This window comes from Mustela putorius, unplaced genomic scaffold (genome assembly GCF_011764305.1).
Source record: "Mustela putorius furo isolate JIRA1106 unplaced genomic scaffold, ASM1176430v1.1 tig00000873_pilon_pilon_pilon, whole genome shotgun sequence".
In the NCBI taxonomy this organism is placed as follows: Eukaryota; Metazoa; Chordata; class Mammalia; order Carnivora; family Mustelidae; genus Mustela; species Mustela putorius.
Window position 1 is genome coordinate 6,705,079 of NW_025421504.1, and position 20,359 is coordinate 6,725,437.

General features: G+C 58.5%; 1 protein-coding gene across 1 annotated transcript in view; it reads right to left on the minus strand.

Annotated features, from left to right (window-relative positions):
• TTYH2 (tweety family member 2) overlaps window positions 1-20,359 on the minus strand; it is a 36,509-nt gene extending 16,150 nt beyond the window's left edge. Inside the window, exons 1-4 of the mRNA XM_004749029.3 lie at window positions 20,163-20,359; window positions 12,766-12,938; window positions 7,878-7,989; window positions 2,814-3,034 (exon numbers count right to left, since the gene is read on the minus strand). Coding sequence (XP_004749086.2) covers window positions 2,814-3,034; window positions 7,878-7,989; window positions 12,766-12,938; window positions 20,163-20,291 — 635 coding nt within the window. The 5' untranslated portion in view covers window positions 20,292-20,359. The remainder of the gene's footprint in view (window positions 1-2,813; window positions 3,035-7,877; window positions 7,990-12,765; window positions 12,939-20,162) is intronic.

Genomic DNA, 20,359 nt, shown 5'->3' on the forward strand with positions numbered 1-20,359 from the left:
CCCGAGAGTTCCTTTCTCTTCTACACGGGATCCCCAGAGAGGGCCTTACCAGTGAGCACCAGGCTCACCTAGCAGCCACCGCCTAGCAGCCTGTGGTTGCACAGGAGGCAGCGGGGACAGACAGAAGGGATGGCTCCAAGCCCCTGGAGACGGAAGCCTTTGGATCATTATGATTTCTCTTACTGCAAGAGCCAGTTAAATTCAGGGACCCCTCCTCTCCAGCAATGCTTCACTAACAGGATCAGGAGGGTGAGAAGGAGTTTGGGAGGGTGGGTGGGAACAGCGCCAGCTATACAAAAGGACGAGGGTCCCAGAGGGAGGGAGCATGCGGAGGCCCCCTGGCAGCCAAGCCAGGTTCTTCCCGTCTTTGTGAGTGGAAGCTGAGTGCCAACAAAGGGCGCTAACCGAGACCCCCCTTCCACCAAGGAGCCAGTTTTCCTAGAATGGGAGTCAGGGCAGGAAGGGGCCTCAGAAACTACGACCCCATTTTGCAGATTGGAAAACAGACAGAGGCCCGTGGGAGGAGAGCCCAGCCCAGGAATTCTGGACTTTCCCCCTCCTCTGTGAGTCTTCCTGCAGGAGACATGGCCAACCACCAGGGACCTCTCAAAATTCCGGTTTCATGTTTCAAACCTAAAGGTTTCTTCCTGCCTTTCTCCCTGCTGGGCACACCAGCAGGAAATCAGGTTAGGATCGCCTCTCACTCACTCTCCACGATCATGTTTCCGTGTTTTCTCCACATCCACACCCCGTGCTGTAAGGAGTTCCTGAAAACAGCTCTGCGAGGCGGATGTGTTTTCCCAGAGGAGCCCAGAGATGACCTGGGATGTGTTTCTAAGGAACAGGAGCTGCACGGGCCCTGATTCCCGGGGCTCTCACGGATCCGGCCTCCGCAGGCGCCTTGGTCACACCCCTTTTGAACCTCTCAGAGAAGCTTGGCTTTTTTGAGTGCCTCCAATACTTAGCTGGGTCTTGTATAAAAGTGCCAAAAAAAAAAAAAAAAAAAATTACGAGCTTAGCTGGATGGCTCTGCTCTAGAGTCTTCTGGAAAGCAAAGCTGGGGAGTCTGTTCGGACGAGCCCCTCAGGCTGGTGAGCTCGAGGAATGAGGCCCCTCTCTGTCCTGGGACAACAGGGGAGAGAAGGAGCCGGCCAACAGCGGAGGGAGGAAGGCACAGAACACCATTGGTTGTCAGGGGCCACTGGTGCTAATGTCCTCAGACTGGGCCTTTTCTGCCCCAGCCTGACCAAGGGAGCTGGGACGGGGGTCAGAGGGCACCCCTTGGTCACCCACACTGAAAACAGCTGATGCGCTCTGTCACCACCCTGCCGCCCATTTTTAATGGAATCACCTTAAAAATAAGTCCCTTTTGATATGTAAACTGACTTATTCCAACTCTTACAGTGTCTCATGCCCACGGGGGGCCCTTAAAAATACACAGTCCCACTCCAGGGCCGCTCCTGGAGAAAAGCAGGGCCAACGTGGGCACCCACTTTCCACCTGTCCCTGAGCCCCGAGACTAAGCTTTCACACGCTCAGAGGAAGAATGGCCTTCAGGTCACAGGACTCATCAGATGCCACTTTTTTAGGTCACGAGTCACAGCCCATCCTCGGAATCAGGAGTTTCTGTGGCTGGGGAGAAAGGCCATTTTGAACGTGAGCAAAAAAAAAAGAAAAAAGGGGAAAAGTCTGGTGGGAAACCGGGTCCGTGATAGCTGAGGCGTGCAGGGGCTGGGTGGGGTGTGGGACCGAGGAGTGGGGAGCGCCCGCCTGAGCTGGGGACTGACTTCACGCGCTTCCCTTGCCAAGGTCCGGCTTGATCCTACCCAGGGGGAAAGGGAGAGAGCTCTGGACAAGTTGGGGTCCCACTAGAAGCATTTCCTCTGTGTCCTTCTTAGTCAGCCCGGGGTGGGGTTTCCTCATAAAGGAGAAATGAATCCAGAAAACCAGAGTAAATTGTGCAACAGGGCGGGTAAAGGCTCTGACCTTTGCTAAATGGCCTGAAGGGGAACCAATGCATTTGGGGAAGGGGCAGGTCTGAAGAGCTGATACTTCAGGACTCATCTACCCCTTCCTCGCCAGGGCCCCCCTCCCTCTGTGCAAGGCGTTGGGCCCTGGCGGCAGAGAGATGTGCACTTGGGGGGTATAAGTCTCCCTTTGGCCAGGAGTCCCCGAAAGCGCAGACGGCCGCCTCCTTCCTTGGCTTTCCCCAGAGCGACCTTCAGTAGATGTCACCCACGGAAGGAGGCAGCCGGTCGCTGGTCAGCGGGCCTGTGTCCAGCGCCCTCACCTGGGATGGGGTCTGGGAACTGGGAGGGCAGGAGAAACGTACACGGACTCCCAAAGCTTACGGACGTATGAGTTTGTACTTCTGAGTACGGTGAAGGTGGCGCGGTGCCCCTCTGCCTCCCACCCCTCGGGCTTCTCTGTGTACAAGAAGCTGGGTTTGCTAAGAAGTTGCCATCAAGGGAGGCTCCGTGCAGACCCCCTGCACCCGTGCTCGAGCCTGCAGATGTAGGGAAACCTGCCCCACAAACCCCGTAAACCACTGGCATCTTACCCGGTACGAGCCACGAAGGATGTTGCTTCCAGGGGTCCCTGGAGGCCATCTTCAGCCTCTCACACGGGATCTTGGCACACCGCCCCCCGTCTGCCCCTTTCTGGGTCTCTGGGACCGGCCTGCCCAAGGAGGCGGTTCTGGACGCCCACCGCTCAGCACACACACTCCTCTGGTCCCAGGATTGGCTCACTAAGGCCCTGCCTGGGCCCCAAGACTCAGGCTGGGATGAAGGAAGCCGCCCTTGGGCTCTCACCTGTAGTACTCCACGTAGCCAGTCTGGTCGGCCAGCTCAGTCAGCTCTGTGGTGACCTCCCTCCACACGGGCAGCCCCGAGAGCTGGACCAGGATGTTGGCCGCCATCTGCTGCACAAACTTCAGTGTCTGGATATAATCGCCCCGGGCGGCAAAGATCTCACTAAGCCGGGCCAGGTGCTGCTCGAGGTCCACCTTCATCTTCTGGGTGGTTCCGGACACCTGCGGAGGGGCCAGGGTTGTGAATCTGGCCTCCAGGGGGAGGAGGCGTGCAAGCCACAGGAGGACAGAGAGGCCCTCCCGTACCCCAGCCCTCACATGCCTGCACCAGGGTTGGGGGGCAGGCCTGATCTGGTCTAAACCAGGACCGGGGCTCCTAGATGGGGAAACAGACAGGAGAATCTGTTTTACTTCCTTGAAGAGGATTCCCTTAAAACTCGAAACACCTTGGATTGGAAATTCTTTTTCAGACCAAGGGATAGAACGCTGAATGGAAAAGTTCCTCTGTTGCTACCTGACCTTCTGTTTCCACAGTGGGATTTCTAAACACCTCCCAAGAGAAAGGCTCTGTTGTGGGCCCAGCAACAGCTCCTGGCCTCCGGAGCCTGCGTGAAGCCAGAACAATGACACTTTGAAATGACGCAGACGGACGGATCCTGCCTTGGAAGAGCCTGGACATGTGGCAGGAGGAGGTCGGCCCCTGCTCTGGGGACTCGGACCCCGCCTCCGCCCCCACCCCACCCTGTCCTGCCAGGTGGATGGACAGGCTCCCTCCTTTGGCTGGGCTGCAAGGGCCGGGAGCTGGGAGCTCCAGAAGGAAGGAAGCGACTTTCTTTCCAAAGGTACAGAGGGAAGGACAAAGGTGGTGACTGGCTTTGGCTTTCCAACCAGGAGCCCAAGGACAGCCTGGTCCTGGAGAGGTGCTTCCAAACAATCCAGATGCAGGGTCCCTGCCGGACCCAGGGACACAGCCTGGGAACCCCCAGCTCGCCCTTCCAATCCAAGCCTGCTCTGAGCCTCTGTGTCGGCCGCAAGCAGAAGAAAGGCTCTGTTGCCGAAACTGTCACACTGAACCAACAGGTACCACCGGCTGGAATGCTACGTGTGCACTAATCCTCCCCTGGGGCTGGAAGGAAGGTAAAATGTCACCGAGGGGCGTCATCCCACAGGCAGCCCTGAGAGGCCTCGGGAGATGACACTCCTGGTGACCAACTCCGCTGCTGGTGCGTTAGGGAGACTCGAGGCAACTCTGTGGCCTTTCACATCTGTGCTCCTCTGCGGGTGCCCGGTTCCAGACAAGAGAATGGCCCTCTTTGTTCCGTTTGGCTTTGTTTTTTCAATGTCAGCAGCCTGTTCCATTTCCAGGCTTGCTCTCCGTTCTTACACGCTGGGTAAGGCCTAAGAGATACTCCGGGTTGGGCTGTTTCTAGCTTCATGCGGAAGAAAAAAGTCCTAACAACAATCACCCCAATCAACCCTCCTTTCCGTTCAATGAGATCAACATACAAGTGCTTTAGAACCATTGATCCGAAAGGCGTCACTAAGTGCTGAGATCGGGGTCTTTTTATGTTCCTGTATTATATATGAGGAACTTTGGAGCAAAGGGCTGCTAACGATGTTTTTCTACAAGACGACTTCGCCTTCCCTAGCTCATGATTTTAACTTCTTCATTTCTTCAATCTCTCCTTGAAAAAAAACCAAAGCCAGTAACCATCTGCCTGGCCCTCTTTTTCGCTCCTGATGTCCTCTCAAAGGAAACAAAGGAACAAACAAACAAAAATTAAAACCACAACGCCGACCTATGGATGGCTCCCTGTTCCCCACTCCACCGCTGGTCCTCAGAGGATTCGCCGGAGCCCCCAAGAGACAGGGTGGCCCCAGAGATGCGGCAGAGACTCCCCCAGGGAAGAGCTCTGTGCTCAAGAGGGACAGCTCAGCGACTCAGGCTAGTGGGGGAGTAGGGCAAGCAAGCAGGTGCGGGAGCCCTCGGCCCCCCAGGATGGAGGAGTCGTCCTCCAGGTGCGGCCCCTGGACCGGCAGGAGGGTGACCAGGAGCAAATTCCCAGCCCTGTCCCAGACTTCCAGAACCAGAAACTTCGGGGAGGGCCCAGCGACCTGTGTTAATCAAGCATTCTGGGGAATTGGGATACATGCTCAAGTCTGAAAATCTCCAGGTGGGGAGGAAGCTTCTCTATTTTCTGAGGTTTTCTAGAAGGGCAGCCATACTAGGGGACAGAGGCGTGGATCCTCTGCCAGTGTGGGGAGGGACCCCATCTCAGATCCTGAAGGGAACGGTGAAGACCAGAACAGCCGGGTTCAGGTTCTTGGTCCAGAACACACTAGCTTCCAGTCCTGCAACATGAATGCTACCTCACCATGCCCTATTCCTCACCCAAGTCTGCCCACAGGCTTGCTGCTGGCTCTCCTGTGAGAGCCCAGAGGAGCCACACTGGCCACTGGAACGTGTGGCTCAGAGCTGAGTCAGCCAAGCTCCTGGGGACCTTTAAGCTAAGACCCTGAGCAGTTAGAGGTATGCCTGGTCCCCTGTGTGAGTCACTCGCCAGAGCTCAGGCCCCGCCCACTGAAGGAGGGGAGGTGGATGGAGGGCACTGGGCCAGAGAAAGGACCCACCTGGCACTCCCCAATGACCCTTTCTGACCCCCCCCAAATCAAAGCATGCAGCTGATGCAGAAGCCTGCCAGGCATCCCCGAGCCTTGAACAGCGGCAGGGCCCTCAGGGTGCAAGGGTGCAGGTGTGGGGCTTCTGGTCCAGGAGGGGGAGCTCTGAAGGGTCCCCCTCACTCTGACCTGTCCTTCCAGTCCTGCCCTCCCCCTGCCCGACTAACCCAAGCCTCCTGTCTTCTTCAGGGTGATTAGAGGAACACACATAATGACAGTCATTATAATAAGGACACGCATTGTCATAGTGACCCCCACTTGGGGGGACTTTGTAGATTACCAGGCACTTTCACTCACATTATCTCATTGAACACCACTTCTCTGGTGTTTGGCCTTCACCCCTCAGATCTGGGGAGCCCTCCAAAGGCTGCTGCCTCCCTTGCAGCCCTCGGGACCCAGAGTGTCAGGTGCCCTCCCTGAGGCCCAAACCAACTTCACAGGTCCCACCCAGCAGGGGCCCAGAGCTCCATCTCTCCACTGGGAGAAAATACCTCGCTCACCCAAGAGAGGCAGGCCATGGCCCTCACCGGGATGGAGGCAGCTCCCAGCTGGCTCGACCGTCTCAAAACCCCGGGGATCCTGCGACTTTCAGACATGGTGCAGAGACCATGAAGGGCTTGATAGCCAGGGACACACAGACCTCTTCCCTTTGGTAACACGGAGTTTGGAGACGTGGGTCTTGCCTTAGAATGTCCAGACCTGGCCTGGAGCCCTCACTCAGCCCTCGGGGTGGACAGGCCATCCTGGGGATTCATTCTAGCTATTTCCCTGTCCATTCTCATCTCACAGGATAGGACACAAACAACTCAAACTTTCCCGTGAGGATGGCTCTGGGGTTCTCTCTCCTTAGTCCTTAGGAGAGACAAGGGCCATTCCTTACAGTGGGCATGAGTCAAGCAGTGCAGGTCATGGCTAAGGGGCCACCCCAGGCAGGGGACTCCCCTTTCGGGTCTGGGTTTCTCCTCTTAGTGGGTCTGGTGCTGGTGGGTGGAGGGAGAGCAGGAGGTAGAGCCCAGAGGCCAGAGCCCCTTCCCTTTCAGGGCAGAGGTAGGGCAGAGGGGACCCTGAAGGTGAGGTCCCCCCATGCCTCCAGGGCTGGTCGGGCCATACTCAGCCTCGAGGCTGCCCTCAGCTCCCTATCCCAGCTGTCCCTGCCTTGCCCCACAGAGCTGCCTCCGCCCAGTGTCTGGACGACTCAGTCTCCCAGCAATGGGTACCAGCAGGCACGTGCTGCAGGACAGGAGGGCCCCGGTCTGGCCTGTGACCGATCACTACCCAGGAGGGCTCTCCCTGAGGCCAGAGCCCCATCGGCAGCCTTCCTGGGTCCAGAGGAGCAGCTGGACTGTCTCTTTAAGGTGTGCCCCCCACCCCCACCCCAGGGCTGCTGATGGATTAAGGCCTTAGAAGAGCTTAGGGAGAAAGAGGGGGCAATAGGGGGAATCCTCTTCCAGAATCCTCTTCTAGCAAGTACCAGGGCAATGTCCAAATGCTCTGGCTGGGGCTGGATTTTGTGCTTGCGGCTGCCCGATGACATAAACTGGCCATGTGCTGAGGTCACTGCCCCCTCCCGGCTGCGGCAGGGGACCTGGTCCAGAGGGGATGGAGAACAGAGTGGATGTCCAAGGACCGGCTTCCCTGAAAACCACCTTTTGCCTTTTCCTCTGGAGCCCAGCTCCTGCGGGCATGGGGTCTACCTGGAAACCAGCCCAAAACGCCTGCCCCTTATGATGAAGGGGACAAGCACCTGGGGTCTAAGAGGCCAAGGTCGGTGTTTGAGAAAACCCCAACCCCCACCTTGGTCTCTCACTCAGGCCAGATGCCCAGCAGAGTGGCTCCTGCCCTAAAAGGCCAACACCCCCTCTGGCCAGCCGGCACAGTCCGCCACCCTGAGCCCCCAGCCGGAAGCCAGAGCCCCCACGACACCTGGATGCACCACCCCTTGGGCTGTTTCCCTTGGATTTGAAAAGACTCACACCTTGACCTTGTCTGGACCCCATGATACTCCACATGTAGCAGCTGAAGCAAACAGAGCACAGCGGGAGGGTGATTTCCCACATTTGGTCTGCCCTTGGACAAATGGGGGAAGGCTCGGCCTTCCCGAAGTCCACAGGGCTGGATTCCATGGCTGCCTCCGGGACCCCCCAGAACCCAGTCGGCCTTTCTCCTTTGATCCTCACCCCTGTCCTCACCACCCCTCCCCGCCTGAAGAGCAGAAATCGCCTGTTTACTCCCAGCAGGACCAATGGTAGTCCCAAGGGGAGTCCCACCCCCCACACCCCACCCCCGGGGGGCCAAGCTAGCTGGGATGTGACTGGGGCCCTTGTTCTGAGCACACTGACCTCACGGGCTGCACCCGGCCCGGCCCGGCGCCGCCCGTGCGCCTTACCAGTTCATCTATCCCGGAGAAGGTGTGGTTCGCGTTGTCCAAGGAGTAGATCAGCTGGTACACCCCGTCGTTGGTCTCGCTGTTTCCATAGAAACCAACGCCCACCGCGGCACTACAGGCAAGACCCCAAGGTTAGAAGTGACAGCAGAAGAGAAAGTTGTTGTTTTTAAATACGTATTTTTTAGAGCAGATGTTATTTCATCCTATTATTTTGTTTTATTTTAATTTCAGTAGGCTCCATGCCCAGTGTGGAGCCCCAGGCAGGCCTTGAACTTACAGTCCCGAGATCAAGACCTGAGCTGAGATGAAGAATTGGATGCTTAACTCACAGAGAGACCCAGGGGCCCCTAGAGCAGTCTCAGATTCACAGCACAGCTGAGTAGGGGTCTAGGGATCTCCCACACAGCCCCTGCCGCCCTAAGAGCCACCTCCGTTCCCACCACTCCTCACCACCTTTGTACACGCATACGCCGACACCGACACGTCACTATCCCCCCGAGTCCATGGTTCCCACTAAGGACCACCCTTGCTCTGGTTCGTTCCGTGGGTCTGGGCCAGTGTATGGCACCCATCAACCATTCGAGTATCCTACAGAGTAGCTTCCCTGCCCTAAAAACCTGTGCTCCACCTACCCACCCCTCCCTCCCCGCAACCCCCGATCCTTCTACAGTTTCCATAGTTCTGCCTTTTCTAGAATGTCCTATGGCTGCAGTCCTAGCATGGAGCCTCTTCAGACTGGCGTCTTCCATTGAATGATACGCATTCAAGGTCCCTGCATGTCTTTCCATGGCTAAGGAGCTCCTTTCTCTTCAGCGCTGAAAGTTACTGCGCTCTGTGGACGGACCACAGTGTACGTACCCATTTGTCTGTTGAGGGCATCTTGGTTGCTTCCAAGTTTCAGTGATTATGGATAAAGCTGCTATAAACATCCGTGGAAAGTGGGGTTTTGCCTAAGGAGCTCTTTCCTAGGGGTGTGGGAGGTGACCCAGGGGGAGGGGTGAAGGTTCACAGCCATCTTGTCCCTGGCCTGGCTGACTACCTCTATGGCACATTTCCTGTGGGCCGGGAATACTACTACTGTCTTTAAACCCAGCAGCTCCAAAGGTAGCGAAGACCGCTGGTCAGGCCTTTGGGATTCTGTTGCGGTAGGCCTGGGACGTGCACCTTCAACAGCTCCCCTGGGGACTGTCATGGGGGAGGCTCAGGGACCACCGAGGTCTCTCCTAAAACCTCCAGAAGCTGGGGGCCTCCCCTATTCTCTACCCTTCCCCTCTGCTTCCTCACAGCACCCACAAGATGGCTGGCCAGCTGATAGAAAGTTCCTTCCTCCATGGAGCTGAAGCCCATCTCCTGTCTCTTGACTGTCCTTGGGAGCAGCCCGAAATAAGCCTCCAATTCTGTAGGATGCCCCTTAGACATCAGAATGTGGCTCCCCATTCCCCTTCCCTCCCGCTCTCCAAGTGAGATGCGTGTCCTCCATCCAGACCCCGGTCTCCGTCATCACGGTCCACCAGGTTCAAACGCTCCTCCAACTGGTCACTGTCACTCCGGGCGAGGCCTCCACAGCCAGGTGTCTATCCAGCTCGGAGGACTGGGCGGCTAAGCCCCGGCACCCCCTCTCCGCCCCGCTGACCCCGTGGTCTACAACACCCCTGGGTTTCCTCGCCAGAACTGCCGCCAAGCCCAGCCTCTCCTCCTTCCTGTAGCACGGCACTAATTTTTGTTTTAAGCAAAAGCAGAACTTTTAAAATCTATCCCTGTGAAACTGCATCGAGTTGGTATCCGTCCAACATTCCAGCCTGGACAAATCATCTCGAATCTCGCCTACATCATCCGCTGTATTTCATCCGACGTGCGCCACCGGGGACGGGGGAGGGGGTGGGGGGGCGCACATCTGGAGGTTCACTAAGCCGCCTGCTGACTCTTCATCCAGAACACTAACTTCGGGGGCGGGGGGTGGGGAGACGAATGCACACGCGCACACACTTACATTGTCTTCTTTTTCTGTTCACGAGGAGGAGTCTAGGATGCAACCTAGAGATTTTAGAGAAATCTCCTCCCAGGATGGGCTCGGCCCCAAGCACAGCATTTCTCAGGAAGGGGTCCGTGGACCACGGGACAGAGTCACCCCAAGTGCCTGTTGTCAAGTGTAGATAAGGGGCACTGCCCCCCGCGCCCATGGCAGCCGTGTGCTCCGAGCCTGTGCACAGAGGCTCCTCTGTTGTGTGTAACGCAGACGTGTGCACATGCGCTGGCGACAGTCTGGTGTCCTGCGAGTCTTCTGTGCATTCAACCAGAACGCAAGTGCAACTCGTTCTGACTCCACTGAACCGCACCCCTGTCCGGTCGGTGTCTCTCCCCAGCACCCACCGGACCACACGTCCAGCCGAGATGCTCGAACGTGAGATGCGCTGGAGTTCTAGGAGCTTCTAGTTGGTGACTTTATTATTTTGAAAAAAATTTTGTTATGCTTGAAAAATGCCTCTTGTTGACTCCTTGTGTTTATAACTATCTCTATAACCTCCTCTAGTTCTGTGTCCTGATCTAGTGTTTTCTGAGGATTCAGCGTCAACACAAAGCCTTTCCATCCCTTGCCTTGTTTTTGAGCCTGGAGGTAGTCTCATTTTCTACCTTCCCCTAGTCTGGGTTTATTGGAGCTGGCCCAGGAGGGCACCTGGTCTTTCAAGATCGGAAGTCGCCCTGGCTGTTTAATGAGGACCTCGCAGCTCCCTCCGGGGGTCATCGGTCCTGCCTGGGCCACACAGACCATTCTGTTTGAGGGAAAAGACAGAATACCTTTCCCAGGGATAAAATTCTGTCTCTCACACAGAGGGGCACGAGGAGCTCTCCTCCTATACCATTGACTGTCTGGGGAACCTGCTCTTGGGACTTTCTTCTATGGAATGAATCTCCCCTCTTCTCCAGGATCCTTACTGTCAGGGCCCAACAAGTCCTCCCGATCCCCACACCCCCCAATCTCCCCTGGTCTCCCTCTACTTCCGCCTTTTCTACTCCCTTTCCCTGACTCTCCCCCCAGCTCATTCTGAACTGAGCACAACTCCAGCGAAGATGACTGGTGCCTACTCCACTTACGGCTGATCCCCAAGACCCCACGTAGTAGCCCCACCCCAGCCCCCTCACCTGCTCTCTCTGCTCTAGCCACACTAGCTTCTTTCAGTTCCTTAAAACGTCCTCTGCTCCCTCCTGCCACAGGGCCTTTGCACACACTCCTCTTTCTTCTGCCTGAAGTATCTCCTCCTACCCTGCCCCCACCTTTGCCTGGTCATCCTATGGATCTTGGAGCCTTTGACCCAGGAATGCCCGACTCAAGTACACCATTGCCTTTATGCTGGTTCTTTTCCTCCAAACGTACTCCTTAGTTTGAAATTACTCAAATCAAATGTGTGATTCTCCGCCTCTCCCAATACACCACGAACCACAGAAGGCAGAATTAGTGCCTGGGCTTCCCGCGGACTCGCGCTTGCCTGGTGCAAACAGCCTGCAGAATTTTGGAGAATGAATCATGCCACATGTGTTCCTTCTGTTCTGAGTTTTCCTCAAATGGCCGGTAATTATTACTTACTGGAACTGGCCCTCCAAAGTCATTCTTACTGTTCCAAAGTATTCTTCTGTCATTTACAGTGTTTTTGAAAAAAAAAAATCTGAGTTCACACGGAGAGGGCTTGCCGTGTCGAAGGCACTCCTGGCTGCTTTGCTGTCTCCCGTCTCTCCCTGCCCACCCCCCGTGGGAGGCTTTTATTCCATTTACTTCTGGAAGCTCCTCTCTGCTGGAGTCAGACTTGTCTTTGAACTCCTGACTAGAACTCCTTCCTTTCTGTTTATGATTTAGGACCCGGCGGCCTGTCCACCCCCCGCCCCCCAGCCAGCCCTAGTGCTCAGCGCTTTGGCACAACCGCGATGCTGCTTCCGGCTCCTTCCTATCTTGGCTTAGGTGACCCTTATGCAGCAGGCAGGACCAGGACGGGAGCACGCGCTAATGGAGAAGAAACCACAGGAGCAAAGTGAGGCTAACAGCCCAGGCGTCTTCACTCCCAGCACCGCTGCGCCCCGCCTGCCCCCCCCACCCCCACCGTCCTGCTGCCCAGACAGAGGGCCAAGTCCCGCTGTGGGATTTTGGATGCAACAGACACTTAGCAAGGAGGTCTCTACCCCTCGAGAGGGACCACCCCCAGGAGCATCTCACGGCAGGACCTGAGGCTTTTGGAAAAACCTCTGTGGACAGGAGAACAAGAACAACACAACTTCCTGAAAACAGAGCCAGCAAGCGTGCGGATCCTGTCTGGGCAACATGGGCTCTCACGTGGGGTTAGGAACCCTCATGCGCTGTCCAGAGCAAAGGAGGCCCACAGGATGGCACTAAGAACTACTGATCTCTTGAGACGAATGGACTTGATGGAGACTGTAGTCGAATTTTCTCTGGCCTCACAGAGCAGCCGGGAAGGTCCCAGGAAGCAAATGGCCGACATCCCCCTCTGTCCAGGAAGGCTGTCCTGGTCTCCGAGGCTTGCCCCCTGCCAGGCTGACCAGCAGTGCACCAGGGCAGAGGCACACTGGGAGACCCCTGTCGCCACCCCACCCATCTGACTCCTGCTACTGGGCGGGGAAAGGGACCGCTTTCACCCTGGGAAAGCCTCTGCCATCACAGTACCCAGTGCTTGGGCAGGAGAATGTGGCCAGACAGCAGAGGAGCCCCTATGGTTGGAGGCTGGAGGGCTGGAGGCAGAGAGGAAGGGGTGTCAAAGACCAAGCTGACCAGGAAGACCCTGGCGGTCAGGCCCATTGTATTCCCGATTTCCCCCAATTGTGGGCACCAGAGAACCTCCCCCCCACAAGTCACACACCAAGCCCAGTGTATAGGGACACTCACCAGCAGATGAGCCCGGCCACCACCGCCGTCCAGGTGACACAGCAGGAGTCCCGCCGCTTGGTCTGCACGGCCTCGTCCTGCCTGCAGCAGCACACGCAGACCACGTAAGTCGCGAGGATGACGAGGTTGAGGCCCAGGCAGATGGCGGCCACCAGCCCCAGGAACAGCAGTGACTGAAGAAGAGAGGCCCGGGGTCAGAACTCGGTCCCACGGTGGGGTTCGAGAAGCACCCTGTGCTGGGGCCCCGAGCTCCCCCTGGGGCCCTGACTGATGAGTTCCTCTGAGCCGTTCAAGAGACCGGGCAGGAACCGCCAGCCGGCAGCTGTGGGGGGTGAGCTGCGTGGCTGCGGGACAGACAAGGGGAGGGACGTCTATGAGGGTCTTGGGGCCGCGGCCTCCTGGAGGACACCAGGTCTGGGCAGGATGTTTTGGAAGCTGAGAGGAACCTGAGACAGGGCCAGGAAGGGAAGCCTGGCGCACCCGCTTCCTCCGAGCCTTGTTCTAGATGCTGGGGTCCCTCCAGAGCAACAAGAAGGCAGCTCTGGGCTGGAAGGCTGGGTGGGGGGTGGGGCAGAGTCAGAACATGTACCATGGGGTCCCTTTCACTGAAGCCGGAGAGGGAGCGCTGTCCCCCACAGGCCAGGAGAAGCAGCCAAGCCCCCGATTCTGGAGAGGGCAAGAGGGGCTGCCTCAGGCCAGCAGAGCACCTCGGGGCCCTGCGAGGCGAGCTGCTGTCTGTCAAGAGGCCCGGAGGCACCCCCTTCCTTGCCCTCTAGTCTCCCGATGCAGCCAGATGGACACCAGATGGCACCAGGGTTGGTGGCCGCCAGCCAGGGCTGGACCTGGCCGTCAGTCAGCCTCACCCTGCTCCCCACGTGCCCGCCTGTGATTCCAGCTCCACAGCCCCTGGTACTCTAGTCTGGGCTTCTGGGGTGGGAGCCTGTTTTGGGGAACCCGGTGCTGGTGGTAGTGAGGCAGAGTTGTCAGATGCTAGGACTTCCTGTGCCAGACCACGCATGCACAGAGGAGACAGTGATGAAAAGAGAGGCTGGGGTCTGCAGTCCTCAGGCCAGGGTCATTTTCAGGGGGTGGGGGGGTGCGGGGCGGAGCCTCACCGGGGTGAGGCACCTGCTGGGTCCCCCCTGTCCTGTCCCAAGTCTGTGAGGGCTCGGGTTGGTTTTTGGAGCCCTGATTCAACCTACTCCTCCTGTCGCCCGAACCTGTAGGCTTCTGAGCCTCACCCACAAATGGCCCAAGTGGCAGGGACAGCCCGGAAGAAGGCAGGAGAGGTGGCTCATTTGGGAGCCAGGATGGTGGAGGTGTGTGGCGTGGCTTCGCCTTCCTCCATCAGCAGCGTGGCCGCCCCCAGTGGACCTGAACACATGAGCCCAGCGGAAGTGTCCCTGATGTCCTCACGGCGTGGCGGGGCTGGGGTTCTCGGCCTGGAGCACTGGGCTTGTCCCGTGACCGGGGCAGGAGGCCGCCCGCCCTGTTGAGAAGGTGGAAAGGAGTCGCCACCTTCCCGCCCCCACGCCCCCTCACCAGAGTGCCCTGGAGCCCCAGACCAAGGTGAAGACCAAGGAAGACAAAGAGACAGGTGACAGGCGCTCGCTACGCAAAGTGAAATGAAGTTCACCGACCCGGCATGGTGCGCCATCTCTCAGAATGCAGAACCTTTAGAAATGCAGGGTCTCAAGCCTTGTTCCGGGCCCAGAAGGATGTCTAGAGATGATCCCAGGAGGTCGGTGTCCCGCAAGTCTGGGGGGCGCTGAGGAGCGTCCACATTCTTTCTCAAACCTTTTCTATAAGCTTAAGCTTTTCTCCAAAGACTCGCTTAGCAGAGCCCCACTCTCCAGGGCCTCCTCTGACTGAGGAGGGGATAGACATGCCAGGCTGTGTCCTGGCCACCCTTGTGCAGGCCCCCGAGACCCCTCTGCTAAAACCCAGAGTCCCCCTAACTAATAGGCCAATCACTACGCAATGCCCCTACCCCACAAGCCAGCAAGGCCACGCCTGGTCTTTTACTTTACAGAAAAGAGGCCGGTGTCCCCCCCTAGGATATGCCCGTGAATGTCCCCAGCAGCTCAATACCCTGGTAACAGCCCCAGAGCAGAGAGGACACAAGTGTCCACTGACAAGAGAACAGACACATACAATGCACTGTCGTCAGAAGCAGGAATACCAGGCAGCCACGGGAAGAAAGCCACGGCCACAGACGGTGGCGCGGGTGATCTCACAGACGGGAGGGTGAGGGAGACAAGCCAAACGGCAGTCAGAGGAGCCCACCTACGGTGAGTGACAGGTGCACACAGGAAACACCTCTGCGAAGGGACAGACCGTGAGGGGCTCCTGGGGGGTCGGGAATACTCCGTCAGGATGGTTTCTTATGCACGTACTCAGGCAGACACTTAAAACTGCACTTTCTGGGGTGCCTGGGTAGCTCCGTCGGTTAAGCGTCTGCCTTCGGCTCAGGTCATGATCTTGGAGTCTTGGGATCAAGTCCCACGTCATGCTCCCTGCTCAGTGAGGAGTCTGCTTCTCCCTCTCCCTCTGCCTGTCCCCTGTGCTCTCTCTGTCTCAAATAAATAAAATCTTTAAAAAAAAAATTTAAAAATAAAAGAAATAAAAGAGCGTGCACTTTTCTACAAGTTGCTCCTAATGAAAAAAAAAAAAAAAAAGGCAACAAAACCCCAGACGGACCTTTTGTATACGCTGGAGAGTGGTTTGTGTCCAGAACTCCTCCCAGCTACCCTGGACGTCCAGCTGGTCTGGACAGTCCCAGTCTTTCCCCAAACAGGAAAATCTAGGACTATGCCATGTGTCCACACCCGGCGAGGAAGCACCGCCAAGAAGGCTGGTGCTGTCAGTCCCCCCAGAGCTCGGCCAGCTGCCCCCCTCCGTCTGTGTGGCGGCTCCCCTACTTTGTGCTCTCAGAGACCCCTCGGCCCCCTGCCAGCCCAGCCCCGAGGGCGCAGCCTCCGCACCTGCACAGCGGGCCTCAAGCAGGTGCAAGTCCCGCCCGGGAGAGGCCGGGCCTGGGAAGCCCAACAGGGGTTTTTGGTTAGCAGTTCACCTCTGGATCTCTCTCCAGCACCGGTGCTGGGTGACAAGGGGGGCAGGTTTGGGGGGCAGGGAAGGAAAGGAGGAAGTTGGGGCGCGGAGAAGAGGAGGAAGGAGTTAGGAGGGCGGAGGGAACAGTAGCCCAAATAGCAGAACCCCCCCAACCCCCTTCCACCACCGTGGTGGCACCTGCCAACCTCTAATAGGCAATTATTTTCCTGCCCCTAATTAACACTGCAGGTCCCCGTGTGCATGGCTGGTGGGAGTTGGGGAGAGCAAACCTCTCTTCCCAAGGGAGCTGGGAGCTCTGTCCACAGGTCCCCTGCTCTGACAGAGCCGAGAAAGCAGCTGACCACCTCAGGGCCCGGCAGCCACCCCTCCCCGCCCTGCCCGACACCGAGCCACCACCGTGCCCACAGCCCACAACAAGGCCTGGGCTCCAGCCTCCGTCCTCAGCCAAGTGACTTCAATTAGTTCTGGTTTTCCACTTTGTAATGGGAAACCCAGAGCAAGAAACCAGGACCCAGGCTGGAATGGGTATGCATGCTGGGAACGCTGACCAGGACCCAGGCTGGGACGGATATGCACGCTGGGAACGCTCACCACGAGGGGGTTCTGCACTAGGCGCGGGAGGGGGTCTGCAGTGGGAGACCCCATCCCCACCCAAGGGGCCAGGAGACAGCTAGAGAGTGGGCTGGCCTGGGGCGAGAGCCCAGGGAGGGGAGCTGGAAGCACTTGGGAGGAAAGGGTTAAGCCCCCCCAGTGACCCCCCAGCAGGGGAGGGGGGCCCAGCGTGATTGTCCGATGACCATGACTCAGTGTGGAGGCTAGATGAATGAGGCTTCCTCATCCAACTTAGGCTCCTCGGCTGGGCTCCCAGCCTGGCCTTTCCTCCTGAGACCTGCCCCCAAGGAAGGGGGGTGGGGGGGAGCCCCATGGTTCTGGGGCTAGCCCCATCCTGTCCCCTCCCCTGGCCTGAAGACACACTCGGGACTCTGGGGAGCCTAGGAGCTGAGCCACCCAGTTACCACATGAAAATACACGTCTAAATGTAACAAGTTAAAAATGTCTTCTCTATCTCGCCACGCGTGTCCCCAAAGAATGGCTGGTCTACAGAAGCCGGAAAGGAGCTGGGGAACAGGAAACCCTGTGTGGCTCTGGCACTTCAGCAGAGGCAGCTGCTAACATCTGCATGGTGTTTTGGAGTTTATGTACATTCGTTCCTCAGCGCCTGGTCTTTCCGCCGTGGCGGGGAGCAGGGTGGTGCGGGCAGCTGGAGGTGGGAACTCCAGTGGCTTGTTCGGGGAGAGCCATGGCTGGGTGCAGGGCCAGAGGTCCTCGCTGTGGACACCTGACCAGCCTGGGGCCAGTCACAAGCGTTAGACCCCCTAACTTACTGGGTCCTTTCCTACTCTCCTTGATGGGGGTGGTTCTCTCCATTTCTGTGCCTCCCCCATCCAAGGAGAGAGACTCACACTGGGTGGTCCGGGCTGCTTCCCCTCTGTACACGCAAGCTAGAGCTGGGGGTATAGGGTCAAGTCCACTGGTGGGGGTGGGGGTGGGATCAAACATTGGCGGGCTTCCACTGCTCCCCAAGAGTGAAGACAGTGAGTGGGAACCCCTGCTTCTGCAGGAACTTTCTGGGAGCTGAATTCGCTCAGGATATTCTGGGTCACCAGGCAAGCTACTCGTCTGTCATATCCACTCTTGTAGGACCCCCTTTTTCTTCCAGATCCCTGCACAGCTGGTCCCTCCTGAGTTTTCCTCAGGGACTGCACCTGCCCCTTTCCATTCCCACTGAGTCTTTGGTGAGCGCGCGCACACACACATCCCCACAAGCCGGTGTCGTTCATTTGGACACTTGGGGCATGGGTTAGTTCTTCTCTGATCAGTGTCTGTAGAAGGAAATCTCTTCCCTCTGCATCGCCCGATACAAAGTACTGTCGCTGGACACATTACTGAACCCCAAGGGCAGCCCGTTTAATGGTTTGTATCACAGGTCCTACCACGAGCTCTGGGACCCTCTAGGTACTAAGCCCTAGTACTTGCAGATGAGGGAAGTGGGACTCAGAGAAGTATGGACACGTGCCATGACACACAGTAAGTGATAAAACGGGGATTCCAACCCAAGACAGCCCGAGAGCAGAGCCCCAGCCCCACCTACCCCTGCCAGAGCCTTGGGCAGCCTTGGTTATCACGTGACCCCCACGTCTGGCACAACATTTGGCCTCCATCATGTTTGCTAAGTACTCAGATGCCTGACAGCAGAAGGTGCCCCATCCACGATGTTAACTGGCCTGCCAACTGGGAGGAAGGGAGCTTCCAAAAGGGACCCATGGTCAGACAACAGGAGGACTTAACCAAGCAGGAGCCCCCTTAACTAACACCCAGAGCCATGGTCCGGCTGCCCAGGAACATGGACTCAAAGGAAGGGCATGCCTTCTGGAGTCATCTGGTGCCCAGCACAGTGAGCCAGAGGCTACCCCCTGAGAGGAGAGAGGCAGGGACTGTGAGCAGGGGCCCCTCTGGCTCAGCTGCCACCTCTCCAGGGCACTGAGTGGGTGGGGGAGGTGCAGTTCCCCCCACTCCCGCTCCACCACAGCTGCTGGCAGGACAGGTGCTGTCTCTGGGGCCACCGGGGTCGGGGAGTGCCCTACCACCACCCCTCGGGCATCTGGAGGTTTTCTTGACCCAGCCAGTTTAGATTTCCTCCCGTGGAGAGAAGAAAATTATGGTTGGAGACCTTCCCTGCCCCCCAGTACAGGATCTGGGGGCAGGGTTGGGGACACATCAACAGACAGGGGCACGCACACACATGCGTGTGCACACACACACACCAACAACACAGCTGTCTCAGAAATCATATCCGCCTCTTTTCATGCATTCATTGGGAGAGGAAGATTCCCTGGAGCTATCCCCAGGCGGCCGCATTCTCAGGGAACGCTGACTTCCAGGGGCAGAGCGCTGGGAGCGGGAGGGGCAGACCCAGAGGAGGAGAGAGCCAGGCTAACCCACCCCACTGCCTCTCAGACTGCAGGAAGGGGTCCCCGATTCTCTCCTCTTTCCGGAAGGGCAGGCACCTAGTGCCTGGGGCCTGAGGTTGACAGGGACACTAGGGGCTATTATTAGACTCCCCAGTGCACTGCATGCCCTGCCCAGTCAGGATCCCGGGCCCTGCAGAAGGGCTGGTCGGGGAAGGCTAACAGCTGACTCCCGGCTCAGCCTCCCCCTCAGCCTCCCGGGACTCAGCAGAGGCCCGGCTCTGCCCCAACCTGCCCCACACGGGCAGATCATGTCGGAGAACCTGACACTCTGCAGGCAGAGGCCACCAGGGGTCAAAGTCCCAACATGGACGGGTAGCTCTCAACAAACAGGTCCCGTTCTGGGCTTTTCAGCCTGAATCTTTGACCCAACGGTGGACTGACTCAGGGGCTGGAGCAGGCTTGGCTAGACCTCAGAAGGCTGGGAGAATCTTAAGCTCCGCAGGGCTGGGAGGTCGGGGGAGCCCCTCCCCAGTGGGAGTAGAGACACAGCGGAGGGAAGGGGCAGAGGGAAGGGCCCAAGGAGCAAGGGAACCAGGGCCGAAGTGCAAGTATGAGGGGAGTGGCCGGCCAAGAAGCCAAGACCCCAGCAATCCAGGGCCTTGTTCTGTGTTGTACGTACTGAGCAGGAGGGTGAAGCTGGGGTAGGATCGGGCTGACCGGGGACACGTCCCTTCCCCCAGATCTCCACATGTGGCTGCGGGCTCTGGGCGCACCAGAGGTTGGTCACCCCCGCCCCCCACGCAGCCGCCTCCCCCAGCCCTGCAGCCGTCCAGGAGAGGCCCAGGCAAAGGGGCTGCCAGCGGCTCCCACCCTGCGGGCAGGGGCTGGGGAGGAGGGGGGCTGCACAGTCGAACTCAGGAGAGACCAGTCAGTTTCTGCTCAAACTTCTCCCAGGCCGCGGGCACCCGGAAAGAGAGCGCCCGTCCTGGAACCGCAGACGGAAGAAAAGCCCGAGGCACCCCCTGGCATCCCCGCAGCTCGCTCGAAGGAGTTACGCGGGTACCGGCACAAAAGCCCCCCTCCCCCGGCGCTCGGCCCCCACGCCCCGCACGCAGCCCCCGCGCCCTTCCTCCTCCCCATTCCCCATCGCTGGCAGAACTCCCATCTCTGCAGCTTTCCCGGCCCACGAGGTTCCCAGACGGGAGCGCCGTGGCCAAGAGCCCCGGAGGAGAAAGGGAGAGGGGTGACGAGACTACGGGGCAGGGTGGGAGGCGGGCCGAGAGGGGGTGGGGACGGGGTGGTGCGGGAACTTGGGGCGCCGGCCGTGGCCCGGGTCTAGCGGCGCGCACTCACCTCCCGGTAACTCTCATCGCGGGGGTTGAAGGTGCTGTCCACCGGCTGCAGGCGCAGGCCCAGGTGCGGGACGCTGTGCAGCCACGCAACCCACCAGGGCGCGACGTACTCCACGCGCGCAGCCGGCATGGCTCGGCCCGAGTGCTCCCGCCTGCTGCTGCCGCCGCCGCCACTCGGCCCGGGACGCGCGCCCCGCC